This window comes from Odocoileus virginianus, chromosome 33 (genome assembly GCF_023699985.2).
Source record: "Odocoileus virginianus isolate 20LAN1187 ecotype Illinois chromosome 33, Ovbor_1.2, whole genome shotgun sequence".
NCBI lineage: Eukaryota > Metazoa > Chordata > Mammalia > Artiodactyla > Cervidae > Odocoileus > Odocoileus virginianus.
Genome location: NC_069706.1, coordinates 10,355,961 through 10,375,558, shown reverse-complemented (window position 1 = coordinate 10,375,558; position 19,598 = coordinate 10,355,961). Strand labels below are relative to the sequence as shown.

The 19,598-nt window shown below is 48.0% G+C and overlaps 2 protein-coding genes across 3 annotated transcripts in view; one reads left to right on the top strand and one right to left on the bottom strand.

Moving 5' to 3' along the window:
* Positions 1-19,598, bottom strand: part of SNX29 (sorting nexin 29) — a 577,193-nt gene that overhangs the window by 503,421 nt on the left and 54,174 nt on the right. For both annotated transcript variants that reach the window (XM_070460803.1, XM_070460804.1), the window contains exons 5-6: positions 4,061-4,241; positions 670-740 (exon numbers count right to left, since the gene is read on the bottom strand). In XM_070460803.1, coding sequence (XP_070316904.1) covers positions 670-740; positions 4,061-4,241 — 252 coding nt within the window. The remainder of the gene's footprint in view (positions 1-669; positions 741-4,060; positions 4,242-19,598) is intronic.
* On the top strand, positions 10,232-17,052 carry LOC139032793 (large ribosomal subunit protein eL43-like). Its single transcript, XM_070460800.1, has 2 exons — positions 10,232-10,289; positions 15,132-17,052. The coding sequence occupies exons 1-2, from the start codon at positions 10,232-10,234 to the stop codon at positions 15,551-15,553; spliced, it is 480 nt and encodes a 159-aa protein (XP_070316901.1). The 3' UTR covers positions 15,554-17,052.

Sequence of the window (19,598 nt, the reverse complement as noted above, 5' to 3'; positions counted from 1 at the left end):
ATCAAAGGACAAGCCTAATGTAACTCAGTAGGTGGGACTCAGTGAAAACTTTCAGGAAAGAAAGAAAGAGGAGGCCACAAAGGATTTGGAAGAAAGAAGCAAGGTACCCACTTGGGTTGCATTCACCCTTTGAGTGAGAGTCAAACGTTAGACAATTTAACAATTCATCAACTAGCACCAAGGCAGGACTTTCACCGGGACAAATCACATACTGACTCTCTTATCTGATTCGTTCACAACCCTATCAAGCTGACTACAGTGCCATCAGGATTCCCACCTCGCAGAAGAGGAAGGTTAATGGTAAAAAAACTCACCAGATCTGCCTCAGGCCACCTGCCAGAGGGAGGGAGAGCCAGGCTTCCAAGACTTGTCTCCTCCCTTCACCCCCACCCCCGCTCCTGTTCCCTGGATCTTTATCTCACACTTGCAAAGCCTCAACCAAAACCCCCGCAATCCCATGCTTTCCCAGCCAGGGTATCATAATTCTAGATAAATGCCACTAAAGGAAGGATAGTGGCGAGTGATGAGTGGCCCTTTCATTCAATGAGGGACGGGAGAACCCACAGCACCCCGTGGAGTTACACATCCACTCCCAGGCAGCTCCTCTGCTCACCAAGCTTCAGAGGACCCCCTGCCCCCCGCCCCTGGCCCTGGCCCTGGCCAGCTTACCAGCTGCCATGGTGGGAAGCATGCTAGACCTTTCTTCATCCATGACAAAAGCCCAGTCTTCATAAAACGTGCTGCAAATGGAAAAGAGAGGGGGAATGCTCTAAACCGTTGCTCTCAGCATCCATTAGCCAGACAATTCCTTCATATGGCTCCCTGGAAAGTTCATGCCTGTCCATGCCAAAGTGGCCATGCAAGGTCTCTGTTGCGCTGGGTCTTCTGGTTATAAAGGATTTAACGCATATATCCTACAACTTCCTCATCGGTCCCCTGAGATCATTAGAGCCTGAGAGTACCAAGATAGGCATGAGATAGAAACACACTACTTATGAAGCAGAAAAGGAAAAGGGGACAAACAGTGGTGACTTTCACTCAAGCAACGTTTCTAAGAAATAGATAGGAAATCCAAGCCAGCCCACAGGGACCCCCTGAGTGGACTCATACAAGAAGAGACAATTTCAGAACGAAATTTTAGTTCCCTGGGCCCTTCAACCAAGGCATCTGTATGTAAGACCAGTTTGGGCAGCAGCCTCAAAAGCCCCAATTACCTCCTGGAATGGGCTGGGAAGCTAAAAAAGCCCACAGATCTAAACGGCAGTTGTAGAGGAGGGGACCAGAAAGCCAATCAGTCACTCCACTGTCCAGGGTCATTCGGCAATAAATCATACAGCCTGGGCTCAAAGGCAGCTCTCCCAGCCCCACGGCCCAGCTCTTTAGCAGACCCCCAGCTAGGCAATAACAAGTAAATATCCTCATCTCCGACTTCCCCACCAGGTCAGAGAACTCTAAACTAACAGAGTCAAAACTCAATTTCACTGAAGCACGGTCAGTGATGGGTGACCTGGAGTTCAGCTAAAGACCAGATACACAGCTGCTGAAGTGACTGAATGTAACCAACAGGAAGAGAAAAGACAGACATCATTGTCAGCATACTTAACCCAGCAAAGAAGTCAGTGGAAGCACAGACTGTATCTTCAAGCTGGCAGTGCAGTCAGACCTCTAATCCCCCAAACTGTGATTCTTTACAGACTGGAGCCAGTTTTCTTAAACGTAAATGAATTTGGTTTACCCACACTGAGTTAGAGGTGCTAGTGATTCAGTGAAGTATAACAGTGAGTCTTAACAGCTGATTGCCTTCTATTGCTCACTGTTACATTCAACTGTGACACTGAGAGTACGGCTCTGAAGGACAGACCTGTCCCTTGGTATCCATGGGGGATTGGCTCTAGGACCCACAACAGATACCAAAGTTGAGGATGCTTACATACAAGAGCACAGTACAGGTAGCCCTCCTAATCTACAAATTCTGCCACCATGGGTTCAACCAACCACAGATCTTAAACACAGCACTCAATCAATCCACGGCTGGTTGAGTCCACAGATGCAGAAGCTGGGGATACAGACAACAGATGGCACTTGTAAATAATCTGCTGGAAAGAGCTTAGCATTTAAAAAAAAAAAAAAAAAAAAAACCTACTGTTAAGAAACATGAGTTGTTGTTTAGTTGCTTAGTCATGTCTGACTCTTTTGCAACCCTGTGGATTATATGCAGCCCACCAGGCTCCTCTGTCCGTGGGATTTCCCAGGCAAGAATACTGGAGTGGGTTGCCATTTCCTTCTTCGGGGATCTTCCTGATCCAGTGATTGAACCTGCTTCTCCTGCATTGGCAGGTGGGTTCTTTACCACTGCGCCACCAGGGAAGCAAGAAACATGAGTGTGTTTTCTTTAGTGAAAGCTGGTTAATGCTCAAAGGTACCTGCAGACATGCACAGCCTCCCAACTCAGACAAGAGTAGTCCTAAGCAGCAAGTGGGTACTGCTGTCGCCAGTGTTCCTGGCCCCCATCCCTCCCATTTCATACCTACAGGGTCTGAACACACAGCTGGACAAGCTATACCACAGGCCACATCAAATAAGAGAACTTGGGGTATCTTTGACAGCCTCAGTGCACAAGCCTGGAATGCCTAACACCAGAACACCTAAACTATTGGAAGAAAGGCCACCTCAAGCAGCAGAAGAAACAGCAGAGGAGACCTGAGCCAGGGAACGCACAGCAAGATATGAAATCACAGGAATATATCACAGCACTGATGAAATAAATGCCAGCTTATTGAACTAAGTGACATTTCACTGTTGAGGATCTGGGCACTGCTAATGTGGAAGTTATTCAAGGGACAGGGGCAGAATTGATCACTGTCTCTTTGTACCATCAGGTGACACAAAACAACATGTCTAGTCCATCCTTCTCAGAGGGGAAATAACAGCGAGAGGGAGGGAGGGAGAAACAGAGACAGGGAAGAGAGGGAGAGAGAGGGAGGCAGAGACAGAAGTCATAAACATCAGCACACAAGCACAGTGACAGGAAAACACACCAACACACTCGCAGAGCTATGTCTATGCAGGTTACGAGTGATTTCAGTCTTGTCCCAGCAGGTTCTACAGCATCCATCAGATGTTTCTGAAGGGAAGGTGGCTGACTGTACAATCACTGATACATATTCAGTGCCTTCTCCCTATCGCTGTGGAATAAGCATATCTCGCCCACCCTGCTAAGCTTGCCCATGGTGGTGTGACTTGCTAGTCAATAAAATATGCGTGGAAGTGAAGCTTCATGGTGGGCAGAAGCTTGGAGGGCCAGTGTTTTCCTTAGCCAGAGCCCCCTGTCTGCAGTGGCAATCCAGGAAGTATATGCAGAGATGCGCCTCTGTCAGCCTGGGTCTCTGACATGAGACCCTCAACCCATGACAGACACGCAGCAGGTGAAAGACACGGACTTGGTGGTCTCAAGCCACTGAGGCTTCCAAAACGCTTGTTACAGCAGCGTAACCTCGCCTGTACTAACTGACAGAATAAACTTTATGATCAAGAAAAAAAGAAAACAAAAGGATGGGAGGGGTTGTTTTTAATAACAAATGACTTCTCGCCTCAACTTAAAATGCCCCTATTACTTTCCATCAGTTTGAGATCGACAAACCTCTAAAAAAAACAAAGAAAGCCAGAAGAACCATCCAGTACCCAGTGTACAAGGAGATACACAGCAAGAAACAGGGCACTAAACACCCAACATCTAAAGAGCAAGAAATTTTGGATCTGAAAGAAACCAAGATTAAAATTCTGCCAAGAGGGGCACATGTTGTGTCCTAAGACAATAGCTCACTCCACACCCCAGGTCTTAATAATAACAGGCATCTATTGAGTGCCTGCTGCATGAAGGTGCCATGTGAAGGGAGCCCGACAGGCATCTTCACTTGGTCTCCAGTGGACTGTGCCCACGGCCCAGCCGGACAAGCTGGGGCTGGAAGAGGGGAACCTGGCCATCCCGGATGCAGGCGGGCAGATCCTGCGATGGCCACCCCCAGCCCAGACGCACCCACTCCCCCGCCCCGCCAGGTACCTGAGCCGGCCACGGTCGGCCAGGAGCATGTGCAGGTAGCGCTCGAGGGAGTTCTCGTTGAGGGCGCAGCGCAGCCAGGCGCGGCCGCGACCCACGTCCGAGGCGATGTGGCGCAGGGCGTAGAAGCGCTGTAGCTCGTGCTTGCTGAGCACCTCCTTCACGTAGAACCAGAACACGGGCTCTGTGGAGACAGGGGACCACGCCGTGGGGCGCACATCGCGTGCAGAGAGCATCCAGGGGCGGTGTTGATGGAGGTACAAGAGGTACTTCTCAGCACGGAAAAGGAAGATACCGGAGAGTATACCCAAAATAAGCATGACCCCAGCCCCCCTCCAGGGAATCCCCGGCAGTCCAGTGGTTAGGACTCAGGGCTCTCACTGCCATGGGCCTGGGTTCAATCCCTGGTCAGGAAACTAAGATCCCACAAGCCGCTTGGTGCAGGAAAAAAAAAAAAATGACCCTCCCATCCACCATCCAGAGGTGATCACTGTTAACATTTTCAAATCAATCTCTTTGCCTGCACTTTGCTTTTTTCCACAAAATTGACATCTGTGATAGCTGAATTGTGACCCCCAAAGATAACCACATCATAAGCCCTGGAATCTGGACATGTTACCTTACACGGCACAAGGGCCTCTGTAGCTGTGACTAAATTCAGGATCTTGAGACGGGGTGATTACCCTGGATAGTCTCTCTGGCCTGACATAACCACAGGTAACCTTTAAGGTAGGGGGAGGGCTTTGCTGGTGGCTCAGTGGTAAAGAAGCCACCTGCCAATCAATGCAGGAGACATGGGTTGGATCCCTGGTCCGGGAAGATCCCACAGGCCTTGGAGCAACTAAGCCCATGTGCCTCAATCATTGAGCCTGTGATCTAGAGCCTGGGAACCAAAACCAGTGAACCCACATGCTTCAGCTACTGAAGCCCACTCACCCTAGAGCCCGTGCTCCCCAGCAAAAGAACCCACGGCAATGAGAAGCCCATGCACCACAACTACTGAGCCTGTGTTCTAGAGCCCAGGAGCCAGAGCCAGAGAACCCACCGCAATGAGAATCCCACGCACCACAACAAAGAGCAGCCCCTGCTCTCCACAACTAGAGAAAGCCTGTGCGCAGCAACGAAGACCCAGCACAGCCAAAAATAAAAATAAATAATAAAATTTTTACAAAAAAGAGGGGCGGGGAGGGAGATCTGAGGCAGAAGGGAAGGCAGAGGCATGACTAGGGAAGCAGAGCCTGGAGCGATGCGGCCACAGCCAAGGAATGCTGCAAACTGCTAGAAGCCACCAGAAGCCAGAAGAGGCAAGGAACAGATCCTGCCCGGGAGCCTCCAGAAGGCACCAGCCCTGCCATCGCCTTGCCTCTGGCCCAGGGAGACTGACTCTGGGCTTCTGGCCTCCATAAATGTAGGAAAATTAATTTGTGTTGTTATAAGCCACAAAGTTGGCAATAATTTGTTAGAGCAGCAGTAAAAAATAAACATATCATCATACTGTGTGTTGTATATGTATGTGTGTCTGCGCTCAGTCACTTCAGTCGTGTCTGACTCTGTGTGACCCTATGGACTGTAGCCCGCCAGGCTCCTCTGTCCATGGGATTCTCCAGCAAGAACACTGGAGTGGGCTGCCATGCCCTCCTCCAGGGGACGCGTGTACCTTTACACACACACACACACACACACACACACATATATATACACACACCACACACACGTAGCTTTGTATCTGGACTTGTTTCTTTCCTTGTCTAGACCATGGACATTTTCTCCGTAACATTTAAAGATCTTTGGAAACATGATTTTCGGTGGCTCCGCAGTAAACGCAGTTTATTTCCTGACTGCAGGAACAGAACACAATGCCGATTTTCCCCATGTAGTGCTTTAAACATCCCTCTGCATAACTAACCACCCTCATTTCTAGTTCCTTTGGGGAGATTTCTGTATGTCTAACAATAGGAACAGATTTAAGGCTTTAAGGGAAAGCTAATAAGTGTGTTTTTATCCATAAAATAGTCATCCCGTCGCTTCACATCCTGCCTTTTTTGTCCATACACACACAGATTTTCTTCATAGGTGTGATTCTAGTATATACCTAATTTTGTGACCAACCTTCTTTACTTAACAGCAGTTCATCAATACTTTTCAATACAGTCAATAATAATAACAGCAACAACAGGGACAGCCACTGCTACTCATAGAGCATTAAGTACGTACCAGCCACTACGCTCCACACTTGCATCTAACCTCAGTCCTCTCGACCACCAAGGCCGTCTCCATGTCAAAGACAAGGCTGAGACCCAGACAAGTGAAGTGACTGGAGCCGGGATACACAGTTATAAGTGAGACAGCAGAAAGGAACTCAGAGCTGTCTCACTGTGAACCGTGTCACCACATCATCTTGCAAAGTGAGGGGAGCTCTGCCTCCTTGAAAAGGATCATGTTCACAATTGCCTGATGGACTCCAACCCAGGAGCTAAACAGACTCACTGACCCCTCTGAGAAAGTGACAAGATCTTTGAACCTTCCTTCCAGAAGGATGTGAATACGCACATCTCCATAAACTGGACACCAGGCTGATAAGCTCAGTCTAAAATCGCAATTCAGCTCAGGGAGTATGGACTGCCTTCCTCCTGGGAGCCATGAGCTGGGCGAAGCTATGGGCCCCGAGGTAGACAAGAAGGACGTGTGGCTAACAAGCTTCTGATCTCGTGGGCAGGACAACAGGTGAGGAGGTCTTCAGTGAAATGACTCTGTGCAGTTCCCTCAAGCACACTAAGCTTCAGACTCCTCTCTCTTAACAGAAGCCCCGAAGTGCAGACTCCCCCAGGGTTTCTGGGGTAACTGGAGAAAAGGGAGATAAAACACTGAGCGTGACGTCCAGCCCATGGTGACCAACCACTGTTTGCTAAATAATTACCTTCTTATCCGAGAGCATACAGGTTGTTTCCTCTTTTCCTTTTTCTTTTCACAGCATCTAAATGTGTACATATGTACAAGTGTGTGTGTGCATTCGTGGATCAAGTCAATCTCTGACATCATTTCAAAGAAACATCTCAAGAAGGACTGGTAAAACCACCAGCAGAGTGGATCGCTCAGAATGCCTTCTCTCAATCCCTAAATGCCAAACCAACCCCCTTCTGAAACCCACTAGTTACTTCTTTAAAATTTTATCTCAGTTGCAGCATGTGGGATCTAGTTCCCTGACCAGGGATCAAACCTGTGCCCCCTGCATTGGGAGCATGGAGTCTCGGCCACTGGACCACCAGGAAAGTCCCCCCAAACCCATTAGAAATCAGTCCAAACCACACAAATGCATAACTTTTCTTTTAACATGTTTCCTATTTAAAAGTTAAAATTTTTTCTTTAAAAAAAAAATGGCCTAGGGAGCAAAGTGTTGCATGAAACCACTCTGAGTCAATGTCTGTACATAAAGATAGAATAAAGCAAAGGAAGGCTTCTACTTGAAGCCTCTCTCAGAAACCAAGACAGGGCATTTGCTGAGAGTATCACTCGGGGCCAGCCGGCCAGCCAGCCAATAACTTGCATTGTAACCCACCAGACAACCATCAGTATATCCAGCACGACTTCAGTCCAGAGACTCTCACCTGCATCCTGTCTTTTCTGAAAACTGCAGTCACTTCCCTCTGACCTTGAAAACACAAGAAACACTTCAAAGTGTGTTTTCGCCTTTCCATTTCGTAAATTGCTTACCGCTCTGGAATCCTTCTAAAGCTCGCCTGTGTGATGCGGATGCTGATCATCAATGTCCCAGCAGGGCTCCTCTCCCACCGGCAGAATTAACGTGGTCTATTTAAAGCGCAGCTCACCTGCCACTTAACACCTGCAGTGTCCATAATTTAATTGGGGCGCATACACTGATTGCTTACTGCCTCAAACCAGACGCTGATTCCAAAAGCGGGTGAGGGCTTCTGGTTCTCCCAGCTCCTGAAAGCCATCTGCTGACCAAGAGCAAGAGCCAGGAAGGGAGTGCTAAGGTGAGCTACCCGGGGGTCCCTGCTGACAGAGGATGACAGAGGATTTTTGCCAAGTTTCAATGCTAACCGATGCCAATTCAAAGAATGCACTTTGGCGGACAAAAACCCTGGCTCAAATTCTAGTTCAGGTCGTGCATGACCCTGGGCAGCTTATTCTGTCCTTCATTTTCCTCATCTGTAAAATGGGGATAACTACCTGTCTTTGAGGTTTGAGATGAGGGGGAAACAATTGAGAAAATAAAGCATGTGTGTGAAGTACTTCATGGCCAAGACAGGCAAACAGCAAGTCTTGCCCTTTCTTCTGGCCACTGTACCCCTCTTTCCCAGGGGATCTGTGTTCCATCTGGTTCTCTGTAAAGGGCCTTTAGCACTGCCAACCACTGTCTCCCACAGGGCTCGGCAGGTGACCCGGGCTGAGCAACGACCTGGCCATAGCAGGGCAGGCGTCTCAAATCGCCTGTACTCAGCACCCCCTCGTTCTGGCCCTGTTTGACATTTTGTATGACTTTTATGTGACCTTCGTGTGATGGCGTCTTTTCTGTATTTTTCGTTTTTTAATATTATATAAAAATATGATAGATCTTGATTGCTGAGGGTTTTTGGAGCTCCCTGCAATTCTGTGCCTAAAGTGAGTATATTCCCCTGGCCTCACCCTGGTCCCAGCCCTGGACCACTGGACCCTCCCCACGACTCTACCTGAACCACTAGAAGAGAGGCCTTGTCTCCTTTCAGAGTGAAGTCAGCAGACAACAACTGAAGGGCCAGATTCAGCAGACCCATCGCTGTGTGTGCAAATAAAGCTTTATTGGGACGCAGTCACATGCATTTGTTTACAAGTCGTCTGTGGCTGTTTCCTGCTACAAAGGCAGAGCTGCTAGAAAAACTTAGAGCCCACAAACCCTAAAGTACTGTACTCGCTATTCGATCCCTTAAGGAAGAAGTTTGCTAACCTCTGTGCTAGAGGTAGGAACTCTTAACAGCTATGTCAACCTGGCGCTTCCTGGGGCCACTGCACCCTCTCATGTAGAGTGGCCCACCTGGAAGAGGCCAACCCAGAGAAGTGGTGATGAGAGAGGCCCAGGGACAGATGTGGGGGATCCATCTGAGCCCCTGGATCAGGCTCCACCCCTAGTTTTCTTATTTACTGAAGTCAGAAAGTGCCCTCTTCTGCTTCGGGCTGTCTGCGAGTCTGGCTGTCACTTGCAACCAGAAGCAGCCTCATGCGGGGAGCACGGGCATGTTCTTCTATCACCTGACAATCATTTCGGGGGGACCCACAACATGTCAGGCTCTGGGGGGAAGACATCCCTCAAAATTAAACAAGAAACAGGGCCTCCTGCAGCAGTCCAGTGGTTAAGACTCTGCCTTCCAACGTAAGGCACGCGAGTTCAACCCCTGGTCAAGAAACTTAAGGTCCCACATGCTATGGGGTATGACCGAAAACCTTAAAAATAAAATTAAAATAAAAAATAAAACACAAAAGCACCACTCAACAAGAAACAGAAAGTACAAAGAAAAGGAGCTAGGCTCCCCGTAAACAAGAGACACGCTGAGTCTGCAGGTGCAGACAGGGGTTGGAAGGCTCTGTCGTGGGCAGGACATCCACCCTCCCGACCTTCACCTCACTGTCTCAGAGTGCTGTCGCCACTCCATGTGGTTCAGTCCCTCAGTCGTGTCTGACTCTCTGTGACCCCATGGACTGCAGCGCACCAGGCTTCCCTGTCCTTCACTGTCTCCCGGAGTTTGCTCAAACTCGTGCCCATTAAGTCAGCGATGCCACCCAACCATCTCATCCTCTGTTGCCCCCTTCTCCTCTTGCCCTCAATCCTTCCCAGCATCAGGATCTTTTCCAATGAGTCGGCTCTTCTCATCAGGTGACCACTCTGGGCCTCACATTCACAACTGAAGCAGAAGAAAGATGTTAAGATAGAGCCAGCTCTATTACCTTGTTTTTTTCAGACAAGGATAAATGCACGCAAGAGAGTGAAGAACATGTCAAGGCCAGCTAAACTGCTCATGAGCTTTGACCTAGAGAAGGACACCCCACAGCCCCAGACACAATCAGGGCTATGATAAGCCAAAGAAGAAAAGAGGGATGGATCTTTAAGTAGGAAAGCAACAGAATCAGCCATACACAGTTTCACCCATTCCAGGAACAAAAGGCAAGCCGAGTGCTTCCATGTTCCCGCCTGAGACCTGGGTGACTACAGGCATCCTCAAAGCCCAGTCACATCTCGGTGAGCCTAACGATAAGACACAAGTGTGCTGGTAGAGCCGGGTTCCCAGTGAGGGGTCGTGGCTTTCTCACTTGGCCATGACTCAATCAGCCACAAGGCTGCCTCCTGGAACTGGAACACAGGGACTGGGCTTTGACCACGAAGAACACATGATAAAGACTCATACAAAATATGTAAGCTTGAAACTTTTTTTGCTCTCTTAAATTGTGGCAAAACATACATTAAAAAATTTACCACTTTAACCATTTTAAGTGTACAATTCAGCGACATGAAGTATATTCACAAGGTCATGCAAATACCACCACTATCCATTTCCAGAACTTTTTCATCATCAAAACAGAAACCTCACAGCCATTAAACACTAACACTCTCCCCATGCTCCCCTCCCACACCCCACCCCGTAAACCTCTATTCCACATACTTTCTCTATGAATTTGACTATTCTGGATTCTACGTATAAGTAGAATCACACAACATGTGATCTTTTGTGTCTGACAGCTTTCACTTAGTGTGTTTCTAAGGTTCATTCATGTTATAGTAAGTAGCAGCATTTCTTTTTATGACTGAATAATATTCCATTATAAATAGTATGGGCTTCCCAGATGGCGCCATCATAAAGAGTCTGCCCGCCAATGCAGGTGATGCCGGTTTGATTCCTGGGTTGAGAAGATCCCCTGGGGAAGCGAATGGCAACCCACTCCAGTATTCTTGCCTGGAAAATCTCATGGACAGAGGAGCCTGGTGGGGCATGGTCCATGGGGTTGCAAGAGTCAGACACGACTTGAGTGGCTGAACGCAAACATACACACAGAATAAACACCACACTTTGTTATCCATTCACCTGTCGATGCACGTTTGGGTTGCTGTTTCTTCCTTTTGGCTCTTGTGAATAATACTGTGAAAATTTTGAGTCCCTGCTTTCAGTTTTTTTAGGTCTGCATCTAGGAATAGAATTGCCAGGTTGTTTGGTAAATCTAAGCTTAATTTTTTGAGAAACCATCAAACCATTTTCCATAGTGGCTATACCATTTTACATTCTGAAACTGAAATTAACTCTGTTATTAAATTCCCTTTCAGTTAGGAAAACAAACTTGCCAGTAAAGGCAACTTAGCCACTTTCCCAGTTTTTTTAATTGCAATAAAATTCACTGAATATAAAATTCAGCATTTTAAAGTGTATAATTCAGAACTTGATGCATTTTTAAAGGATAAATAAACACACGATGATCTGAGATTGCTTTTGAAGACTTCAGTAGATTTAAATGTAAACATCCCCACTGATTCTAAAGAACAAGTGCCAATTATCTTGGTGGGGGTGAACGGAAATTACAGAAATAAAGCAAGGAAAAGAGGGTCAATTGGCACTTACTGCCCAGACGGGACCTGGCTGCCTGCCCCCTCTCCCTCTCTGCCTCACCTCATTCCACTCTCGCTGTCACTCACCCTGCGACAATCCCCCGGGTCTCCTGGCCGGTCCTCCAGACAAGCCAAGCTTGCTCTGTCCCAGGGCCCACCCAGCCATGAATACAGAAATCACACGAGCTAGCCCACTGAAGGAATTTCACATAAGACATCTGTTACAGAGACCGTGGAAGCCAAAAAGCAAATAGGAGATACCGAGGGAACCGAGAGACAACTGATGCCAGACAACCTAACCATTTCAGACTTCCTGGGTGGTCCAGTGGTTAAGTACTCCATGCTTCCAATGTGTGTGTGTGTGGGGGGTGGGGGGGCACAGTCAGTGCAGGGGGACACGGGTTCAATCCCTGGTCAGGGAAGATCCTGCATGCCATGTGTCATGGCAAAAAAAAAAAAAAAGGACCCAACCCTAGAGCCAGAGGAACAGAAGGCAGTACCAGGGGACGCAACCGTGGCTGTGGGTACCAGCTGGACTGTGGCAGAGGGACCGAGGGGTAAAGTGGGGGAACAAGGCAGGGGGGACCTCCATGGACCACAGGAAGCACTGTCACTGCTAGAGATGCCCCCCCACCCCAATCAAGCTGTTTACCTGTCTTCTCACCTGCCCACCGCATCAGCACCTCCCACTGAAAGGATGGGTGAGGGGGCCTGGGAAACAGAGACAGCCAGGGAAGGGCAGGGAGTCAATAGAAGGGCAAAGACAAGACTGACTGCTGCAGGAGTGTGTGTGTGTGTGTGTGTCTGTGTGTGTGTGTGTCTGTGTGTGTCTGTGTGTGTCTGTGTCTGTGTGTCTGTGTGTGTGTGTCTGTGTGTCTGTCTGTGTCTGTGTGTGTGTGTGTGTCTGTGTGTGTGTCTGTCTGTCTGTCTGTGTCTGTGTGTGTGTGTGTGTGTGTGTCTGTGTGTCTGTCTGTGTCTGTGTGTGTATGTGTCTATGTGTGTGTGTCTGTGTGTGTGTGTCTGTGTCTGTGTGACTCTGTGTGTCTGTGTCTGTGTGTGTCTATGTGTGTGTGTCAGTGTGTCTGTGTGTGTGTGTGTGTGTGTCTGTGTGTGTGTGTGTGTCTGTGTGTGTGTGTCTCTGTGTGTGTGTCTGTGTGTGTGTCTGTGTGTCTGTGTCTGTGTGTCTGTGTGTGTGTGTGTGTGTGTTTAGGCAAGAAAATTTATTTATTTTTAAATTTTAATTGGAGGCTCATTACTTTACAATGTTGTGGTGGCTTTTGCCGTACACTGAACTTGTTGAACCAGCTGGGATTCCTCCTCCCAGTAACAGGACGGCTAACCCCCTCCCTTCCTTTGGGCTCCGTTCTAATGTCCCCATCTGACTACTCCGTAGAGAAGGAAAGCCTCCACCACGGCAGACTGTGGCGGCTCATCTAACTCTGCCCTGGCTCCCACCTGAGCCCACAGACCACACGCCCCAGGCTGCTCGACGGGGCCACGTGCCTCACGGGCGCCGGGCCTCCCTGGCGCCCTCTGCCGGCCCAGCTCGCTCATCTCAGGGCGCGGTCTAGCCCTGGGAGCAGCTGGCATCTGGGTTCCCAGCTCGAACACCTCAGCCCCGCGCAGCTGGCCCTCGTCCCCGTGACACAGGGGTCCACGCGGCACCTTCTTCATGCTCCCCTTGGGAACCTCCTCCGGCGCTTCCCAAACCTGTGCTGTGTTTGCTCCCACGGGTGCACTCCATCCTCCGTGCGAGAGCCATCTTCACCCTGACAGGGTGAAGGACCCACGGAACCAACAGGCTGGATAATAACTCCAAACTGACAACCCTGAGCCCCGGTTTGAGCCTTTTGGGGAAGAAAAAATTTATTTATTTGGCAGCATCAGGTCTTAGTTGTGGTATGCTGCCGCTGCTGCTAAGTCGCTTCAGTTGTGTCTGAGTCTGTGGGACCCCATAGACGGCAGCCCACCAGGCTCCTCTGTCCACAGGACTCTCTACGCAGGAACACTGGAGTGGGCTGCCATGTCCTTCTCCGTGGTTGTGGCATGTGGGATCTTAATTCCCCAACCAGGGATCGAACCCACATCCCCTACATTGGGAAGGCAGATTCCCGGCCGCTGGACCACCAGGGAAGTCTGCGGGTCTGAGATGTAACATACAGGACGTCAAGATTAAACACCTCTGAATAGCCAGAGGTCCCCTCCAGCCGAGAGGCACCAGTCTGGCTACAGCAGATCCTAATATGTGCATGCTAAGTTGCTCAGTCGTGTCCATCTCTTTGTGATCCCATCGTCTGTAGCCTGCCAGGCCCCTCTGTCCATGGGATTCTCCAGACAAGAATATTGGAGTGGGTAGCCATTTCCTTCTCCAGGGGATCTTTCCGACCCAGAAATGAAACCCTTGCATTGGCAGGCGGGTTCTTTACCACTAGCACCACTTAGGAAGCCCCAGATCCTAATACCCTGGGACGATATTTTGTTCCCATTTCTAAGTGGCCACTGGCCCAAGCCCTTATCCACCCCAGCGGTCAAGGAGCCTCCCCAGGAACCTGTGGACATTGCCCGAATCTAGCCTCTTCGCTGGCTAACAGCTCACCCATGGGGACAGCATGCTGGCTCCCTCCCTAAGGCCAGCATGTGCCCACCAGCTGCTGAACATTTTTATTGCCAGTGGACATCTTCTCTGCCCCTTCAGCAAACATCCTCCCAATGCCTCTTTCACCAGACCTAGCTAATTTGCAAGTTTGCGAATTCAACAGAGAAATACAAACAGGGAACTGAAAACATGACAGAGATGGAAGGGTGGGGAGGGTGGACTTCCCCTTACCATCAAAAGGATGGGCCCGGGGTTCTCCTGGCACAGGCAGCTTCCTCCACAAATAATTTTCTACAGAAATGAAATCGCTACCCAAGGTGACATGGTGAAGCAAAATATAAACTTAGATTTGATTTAAATGCAATCAACCATTTTCAAAAATCCCCACCAAGGATCACGGGAGTTGGTTTCTCTAATTTTAGAGTTGGGGGTATATTAATACCATCTGCTTTCAACTGTGAAGATGTACAGACAGAAGGGGGCGGAGCTTGGCACCCCAGGAGAATGAGCAGCAAGACCTGAAGTCTGGGTCCTCGAGTCATTATTCCGAATGCAGTCTTTCAATGGCCAGGTCCTTCTAGTACACTGGAGCTGCAACGCGAGCAAGAATGGGACCCAGCCCCTGACCACCGAGAGAGAGAGACAAGAAAACAGGTGGCATCATACTGAGGTTTGTCAAGAGGAGGACTCAGGACTACTGGGGAGGCGGGGCGGGTGGCAGGAACCAATAGGAGGCACATTGTCAGGCTGAACTGGTGGGGAGCTCGTGAATGACTTTGAGAGATATCTGAAACTTCAAGAGAGAAGAGATCAAAACCACCATGAGATATCACCTGGCACCTGGCAGAATGGCTATCATCAGAAAGAACACAAATAGCTCTTGGGCTCAGACCTAAGTGGTGGCAACCTGGCGAAATGCACCAAGGAGGTCAGAATCATGGGCAAATATGAGACCCGTTATGGTGCCTCCCTCAGGAAAATGGTGAAGAAAACGGAAACCAGCCAGCGTGCCAAGCACACCTGCTCCTTCTGTGGCAAAACCAAGATGAAGGGACGAGCCGTGGGCATTTGGCGCTGCGGTTCCTGCGTCAGAACAGCAGCTGGTGGTGCCTGGACCTTCACCACCACCTCTGCCATCATAGTCAAGGCTGCCATCAGAAAGAAGACTGAAGAAGTGAAGGACCAGGAGAAGCACCACCATTTAATAGTGTTGCTAGCTTCCCAGGTGGCGCTAGTGGTAAAGAAGCTGGCTGCCAGTACAGCAGACGCAAAAGACAGTGGGTTCAGTCCTTGGATTGGGAAGATCCCCTGAAGAAGGAAATGGCAACCCACTCCAATATTCTTCCCAGGAGAATTCCATGGCCAGAGGAGCCTAGTGGGCTACAGTCCATGGGGTCTCAAAGAATCAGACACAACTGAGCAACTAATACTTTCACTTTTAGCCTATAATAAATGGGTTAATTTATGTAACAAGATTTTAAAACACACACACAAGTAACAATGTTAATGAAGATGAGAAACTACAACTCTTATGTATTGCAGAGAAATCAGGACTCTTGTACATTGCTGGCGGGAATTTTAAAAGAAGCATCCAGTATGGAAAACAGTATGGTGGCTCTTCAAAAAAGTACACACAAAATTACCGTATGATCCAGCCATTCTGCTTCTGAGTGTGTATCCAAAAGAACTGAAAGCAGGAACTTGAACAATTGTTTGTACACCTATGTTCGTGGCTGTGCTTTTCACAATAGCCAATAAGCAGAAGTAACCCATCGATAGATGAGTGGGTAAACAAAGTGTGGTCTATCCATGCAATGGATTATTACCTAACCTTAAAAAAGAAGGAAATTCTGACACACGCTACAAATGCATGAACCTTGACATTATGCTAAGTGAAATAAGCCAAATATAAAAGGACAAATAATACATGACTTTACTTATATGAAGGACCTAAAGTAATCAAATTCATAGAGACATGGATTGGTGGTTTCCAGGGGCTAGTGGGAGGGTAAATGGAGAGTTGTTATTTAATGGGGGTGGCATTTCAATTTGGGAAGATGAAAAGGTTCTGAAGATGGATGGTGGTGATGACTGTATAATGTGAATGCACTCAATGCCTTTTAACTGTACACTTAAAAACAGTTAAGTTTTAATGGTATGGATACTTCTTTGATCTTTTCAAGGAGATCAAATCAGTCAATCCTAAAGGAAATCAGTCCTGATAATTCATTGGAAGAACTCATGCTGAAGCTAAAGCTCCAATACTTTGGCCACCTGATGCAAAGAACTGACAGATTGGAAAAGACCCTGATGTTGGTAAAGATTGAAGGCAGGAGGAGAAGGGGACGACAGAGGATGAGATGGTTGGAGGGCATCACCAACTCAATGGACATGAGTTTGAGCAAACTCCGGAAGATGGTGAAGGACAGGGAAGCCTGGCATGCTGCAGTCCATGGGGTCGCAAAGAGTTGGACACAACTGAGCGACTGAACTCGATGACAATTTTTAAAAGAGAGAGAGAAAAAAGAGAAGTTTGAGTGGTTTCGGGGAAAGGAGAAGGAGGAGGCAGCGGGCTGGCCAGGGGACCTGGGTGAAGGGCAGAGCCATGCGCTCATCAGGGAACACAGGAGCGAACACGGGGTGAGGGTAAGGATGATGACTCGGGCATGGAGACTCTGACAAGCCCTTGGTACATTCAAGTGAAGACACTCAAGAGAACGACCAGGAGCTGGCCTGCGGGAGATATAACCTAATCAACACACAGACAGCAATTTTCACCAAGAAATTCAGAGAGTATGTGTAGAAACAAGAGTCAACAACAGAACCCAAAGATAGATACATACATGCTAAGCCGCTTCAGTCATGTTGGACTCTCTGCGATCTTATGGACTGTAGCCCACCAGGCTCCTCTGTCCAGGGGATTCTCCAGGCAAGAATACTGGAGTAGTTTGCCATGTCCTCCTCCAGGGGATCTTCCCAACCCAGGGATCAAACCCGAGTCTCTCATGTCTCCTGCACTGGCAGGCAGATTCTGGGAAGCCCAATCCAAGGATAAGTAATATTTAATGTCTGAGGGTGTAGAAGTGATATGCCAGGAAGGACTGCAGAGAAGTAGAAAGTATGCCAAGAGGCTGGGCCATGGCATTACAGAAGACAGAAGAGCAAGCGTCAAGGTCGGAGGCGACAAAGGCTGCTGAGCAGATGAGGGAAAGTATATTCAAGTTTTACAAGACGGGCATCTCGATCATAAATGTGCCTCTGGTATGGTCACAATCAGGCCTATCACCTTGTAACAGACTGCCAACACATAACCTTATGGTGATCTACAAGAACATCAAATTCCAAGGTAATGCCATTGAAATGCCACTTTTATAATTGAATGGGTCCCCTCAAAATGCATCTATTGAAATTCTAACCCCCAAAGATGACGAAATTACGATATGGGGCTTTGAGTGGACTCTTAGGTGATGAGGGTGGAGCCCTCATGAGTGGGATTAGTGCTCTGATAAAAGAGGCTCCTTTCACCACCTGAGAACACAGTAAGAAGGCACAGGCTATGAACTAGTAAAAGGAAGTAACTCTAGAGTGATCTTGGCTCAAGGTACCTCAGGAATCAAGAAACACAGCACTACACACACTGAACGATGCCCTTCCTTCCAACCAAAGGATATTTATTGAACATAATTTTATTGAAGAACCCATATACTACTAGACACCATGCTAGGAGCTGGAAAGTCAGGAGGAAGTGAAACAGACATGGTGCCTGGCGCTCCCGGCACTCACCATCTAGTGGGGTAAATGGACAACAGACCTCTGAACACAATGGGTGTGACAACAGGTTTCGGTGGCATCCTCTGACCTTTGTTCTCTAAGACAGGACTTGGCACACTTTTCTGTAAAGACCCACTAGTATCTACCTAAGACTTTATGGGCCACATGGCCTCAGTCACAACTTCTGCCTAAAAGCAGCCACAGACAGTAAACAGATAAATGTTTGTGGCTGTGTTCCAATAAAACTTCATTTAGAAAAACAGGTGGTGGGATGTGGTTTGCTGACCTCTACTCTGAGTGATCCTAACTCACTCAATACTTACTGCTTAATTTATTCACAAGTTCAAACTGGGGTGGTCGTGGTATTTCAGAGAGTCCTCTTTCTGGAAATAATACGCCATTAAGAATAAAATTAGGAGCTTCAGGGACTTCTCTCGTGGTCCAGTGGCTAGGACTCCAGGTTCGCAATGCAACGGGCCCAGATTCCATCCCTGGTGGGGGAACTAGATCCCACATTCCACAACTAAGACCAAGAGCAGCCAAATAAATAAATAATTTTTTTTTTTTTAAAGTCAGGAGCTTCAGAACCACAATCATGTAGGCCTGAAGAGAAATTCCAGCTCTGCCACTTTTTGGCTCTGGTACATTAATGAAATTATTTCATTTCTTTGAGCTTCATTTTTTTCCATCTGTAAAATGGGGATGCCATTATTCACTCTGCATAATCATTTCAACAATAAAATGGAAAAATGAGCACAAACAGTCTGAGAAACCCCCTAGGTCACAGAGATGCTCAACATGAGTCACGAGCAAACACTAAGAAAGCCAGGCCTGTGGTTCAAAGAAAGGAGCAGAAAACATCCAGGTGTCATTTCTGGGATGAATGTGCTTGAATGTGCTAATCACATCATTCCTTCCATTTCTGGCACGCAAGCTCTAACTTTTCTTAAGTTGTCTTGCTTTTCTCTCTCATTTAAGTTAGGATGATTTTGGATATGAGTAAAAAGAAATACAACTTAAAGTGCCTTAAAATATTAGGGAATTAATTAACTCACATAACACTAAGTCCAGGGTTGGTTGATTCAGTAGCTCAGTGACATTATCAGGGGCCAGGTATTTTCCATTGTTCTGAGCACCCATCCTGAGTGTACTGACTTTCATCTTCAGACTTGTTCCATCCTCATGGTCATAAGATCACTGCCACAGCTCCAAACATCACACAAGTCTTACACAACAACCCACGGCCATAAGATAAGCCTTTCTGTGTCTGCATTTAAATTGCAAGAGGCCTTCTCTGAAGCCTATGGGCAAACCTCTCCTTCCTTCCCTTTGGTCAGCATTGCATCTCATACCTACTCCTAAGTCAACTACTACTACATGGAATTCATTATGGCTGGCCTGATCTAATCCAGATTCAGTCCCCCTGCAGCCAGCCTCAGGGCTGAAGCTGGTGGCCACCCAACATCAGAACAAAATCAGAGTTCTGTTACCAAGAAAGAAGGGACTGCAGGGTGGGGAATTACCACTGTCTGCTGTAATTATTCATGCTCACTTGCGTAACTGGAATGGAAAAGTTAAACAAACTG